We start from the raw sequence: 3529 nt of genomic DNA on the forward strand, positions 1-3529 counted from the left end.
AAGTTTGTACATAGGAGGTTCCAGATTCAATATCTGGAAGAGTCAAAATTTTTGGGTTACCTACTTGGAAAATAAGCCCTCAAGCTTCATTTTTCTCCAGACTAAAAAAAAAAAAAAAAAAAAAAAAAAAAAGGAACAAAATTCTTAACGATTGGTGACAAAAACTATGGAGAATTCCGACTGACACTAATATTAGCGATGACAATCCATCCTACGAGCAACCCTGCTAGCGGTTGCTTAACATTTCTGCGGACGTCAAAATTATTTCAAAACTATTCCTTTCGTTGAACCTACAAGTACATACGTATGTAGGTATGTATAATGTATTATGTACCTACCTATTACCTATTGTCTGAAAAGCCTGCCATGAAAATTTTAAGGAAAGGAAAGTAGAGAAAATGAAGAAATAAAAGAAGATCGAAATCCAGATGCATCCCAATAGAACAAACGCTAAAGCGGCTAAAGGAATTAAGATTAAAATAATAATAATAAAATAAAGGTTCAGGTATAGTATAATTACTATTACCTAATTTTATTATAATAAAATCAAGAAATCTTAACTGAATAAAATCGGTTTAGAGTAGGTATAAAGATAAAATAAATAAAAATGTCACAGTGTAGGGGTAGTATTGTAGATGTTGTTTCTATCGTATAAGCAGGGTAGGGGATGTCCGAAATACATTGGAGGTTCGATTTATACTTGAAATAGGTAATGAAGAGTTTGATGTCAAAAACAAGAGGGAACTTTTTTATATTTTCAACAATATTTTACAAACTTGGAGCTGGAGCAGATCGATATTTTAAAATTTAAGAATGAGAAAAAATCTAAACCCTGTCAACTCTTTCGTTGCCATGACAGTATCTATGGAAACAAAACTCGCGTTCGCGACATACAGGGGGTGTGGGTGTGACACTATTTTTTTTTTTTTTTTAATAAATTTATTTTAAAAGGGGCTCGACTTTAGGGGTTTGGGCTACAATTTTTTTACGAGTGGATGCTCTTCGCACTTAATCTTTGCTATTTATTTAACAAGGCGAATTTCAGGGTGGTCTACCCCCTGTCTAAAGCAATTATTATTAATAGTTCAAAATCCGAGTTATTTTTTACATTAAATTTGTAGTAACCCTGTACATATAAAAATCATAACAAATTATTGACTGTTTATCAAAAGTTTCCAGCCCATGCAGTATTTCTTAACGATTGGTGACAAAAACTATGGAGAATTCCGACTGACACTAATATTAGCGATGACAATCCATCCTACGAGCAACCCTGCTAGCGGTTGCTTAACATTTCTGCGGACGTCAAAATTATTTCAAAACTATTCCTTTCGTTGAACCTACAAGTACATACGTATGTAGGTATGTATAATGTATTATGTACCTACCTATTACCTATTGTCTGAAAAGCCTGCCATGAAAATTTTAAGGAAAGGAAAGTAGAGAAAATGAAGAAATAAAAGAAGATCGAAATCCAGATGCATCCCAATAGAACAAACGCTAAAGGAGTATAACATAATTACCCACCTACTTATCTACATATTTATTTATTTTTGTTGTTTTTAACTTATTTCCAGCCAGCTACATTCCCAAATGCAAAGCCGATGATCCCCAACTAGAGAAATGTATCTTGGACGGTGTGGAAAAAGTTAGACCTCACCTGGCAAATGGTAAGTTCCAGCTTTCAGTGTTCACTTCTCATTTGTCTATAATCTTGAAACCCGATTTCCATCATCTATATTTATAAAGGAGTAAACCCTGACTCATTCATTCATAATCAACGCACAGCCGAAACGGCTGGACCGATTTTGATGAAACTTCGAGAATAGCTTCCTTTTGATTTGAATAGGCCCACTAATAACGGATTTTCCGAAACTCGCAGCGGTTTCCAAACTATGACCAAAACAACTACTAAAAATCGTTCATAATCAACGCACAGCCGCGGGCGGAGCCTGCTTGTATTGTATGTGACGCTCCAGAGTGTACATCAGTCAAAATATTCTTACTGATGATGAGTATTCACATAACATACATTGAGAGTATTCACATCTACCTTGTCAATCAAATCACAGTATCCTCACTCCGATGTAATCACATGTAAAATATTTGACCGTTCATTGAACGTACTGTGACTGGAGTGTGATCTGAACGGATAGTGGAAATAGGGCTCAAGTTTATATGACGCCGACGCGACGTATTAACAAACTCAAGGGATGGCTCCAAAGCTCATTTACCCAAGTTCCCAAGTATGTATTTTTTTTAATCTTATAATCCCAATCTCTAACCAACCTCAGTGGTGTAGTGGTTAGCGCGGTGGACTTCGAATCTGGAGGTTGGTGGTTCGAGTCCAAGTCAAGTCATAAAATTAAGCGTAGTGTATTAAGCGGGGAACGACATTTGTGACAAGCATTTATGGTTAACACAATTAAAATTCCTTATAATCCCATTGTCTATTGCTATTTCATTTAGGCATCAGAGAAATCAACGTCCCCCCTGTAGAGCCATTCGCCATTGACAAACTTCAAGTAGACAGAAACAATAACAACCTTAAGATGAAGCTGGTACTTACCCACATGAAAGCCTATGGATGCAGCACCTTCAAGATCAACACATTCAAGTGAGTATTAGGACTAAAGGAAGGAAAGTAAAGTAGAAATAAGCAAGGAGATGGAGAATGAACAAAAGAACTACCAGCCTATAGTTACCTAGGAGAGTTAGTCTGTCTTGTAAGGGTACAATTACATATTCTTGTCCGGAACAAACTTTATCCTGAACAGATACAGTTCGTTCTTGGAACGACTGGCTTTTTCCTATATGTACCTACTGTCTTACTTCTCTCTTCCATTTCGGAACGTTAAAGCCTCAGTAGTTAAGTTCCTTCTAATCAATGAATCAAACTTTTTTTTTTTTAAGAACTAAAATGTTTACAGCTACTAAATCAAGCAATGTGTGTGCTCTTCTTTGATTATGAGACTCCTTCCAACTTTTGTTCTGGAGCTGGGTCAAAGGAAAGATTTAAATCTCGAAAAAAAAAAAAAAAACGAAAGATTCTTGTTCTCAAAACTTCAATATTTTTCTACATTCTACAGGAGTGATCATGGTATGAAGCTGAGGGAACATGATACGAACCAGGAATGTTTAACCGATTTGCAGAACATCAACAAGGAATGTACTTGTTTCTATCAGTCTCTATGAAAGATGGAGGGGAAATACACTTAGCAGGCATCAGAGCATTAGTTTTAGAGTAATAGCCATTCTAATCATGTAGACTTATATGTGTGTCATCAAAATGCTACAAATCTGTTCGCATGAATATAAGAGAGTTGCTGAGACTAGCTGGAGTAAGGGAGGGAGGTATCAGCTTAATATCTCCTGGAAACAAAAGTAGTACGATATGCCCAAATGAGAGCTTAGGAAAGGGTATTTTTCCCACCCATTAATGTTTTTTTTTTTTACGACAACACAACGACTTATTGGGACAAATACATAACCCCTTTAATCTTCTATTTAGTCTATCAGAAAACGTCAA

The 3529-nt window shown here is 35.8% G+C and overlaps 1 protein-coding gene across 1 annotated transcript in view; it reads left to right on the forward strand.

Moving 5' to 3' along the window:
- Positions 1 to 1248: 1248 nt before the first annotated feature.
- Positions 1249 to 3529, forward strand: part of LOC108253428 — a 3034-nt gene continuing 753 nt past the window's right edge. Inside the window, exons 1-4 of the mRNA XM_017447355.1 lie at positions 1249 to 1282; positions 1578 to 1670; positions 2470 to 2617; positions 3090 to 3169. Coding sequence (XP_017302844.1) covers positions 1249 to 1282; positions 1578 to 1670; positions 2470 to 2617; positions 3090 to 3169 — 355 coding nt within the window. The remainder of the gene's footprint in view (positions 1283 to 1577; positions 1671 to 2469; positions 2618 to 3089; positions 3170 to 3529) is intronic.

This window comes from Diaphorina citri, unplaced genomic scaffold (genome assembly GCF_000475195.1).
Source record: "Diaphorina citri unplaced genomic scaffold, Diaci psyllid genome assembly version 1.1 scaffold1769, whole genome shotgun sequence".
NCBI lineage: Eukaryota > Metazoa > Arthropoda > Insecta > Hemiptera > Psyllidae > Diaphorina > Diaphorina citri.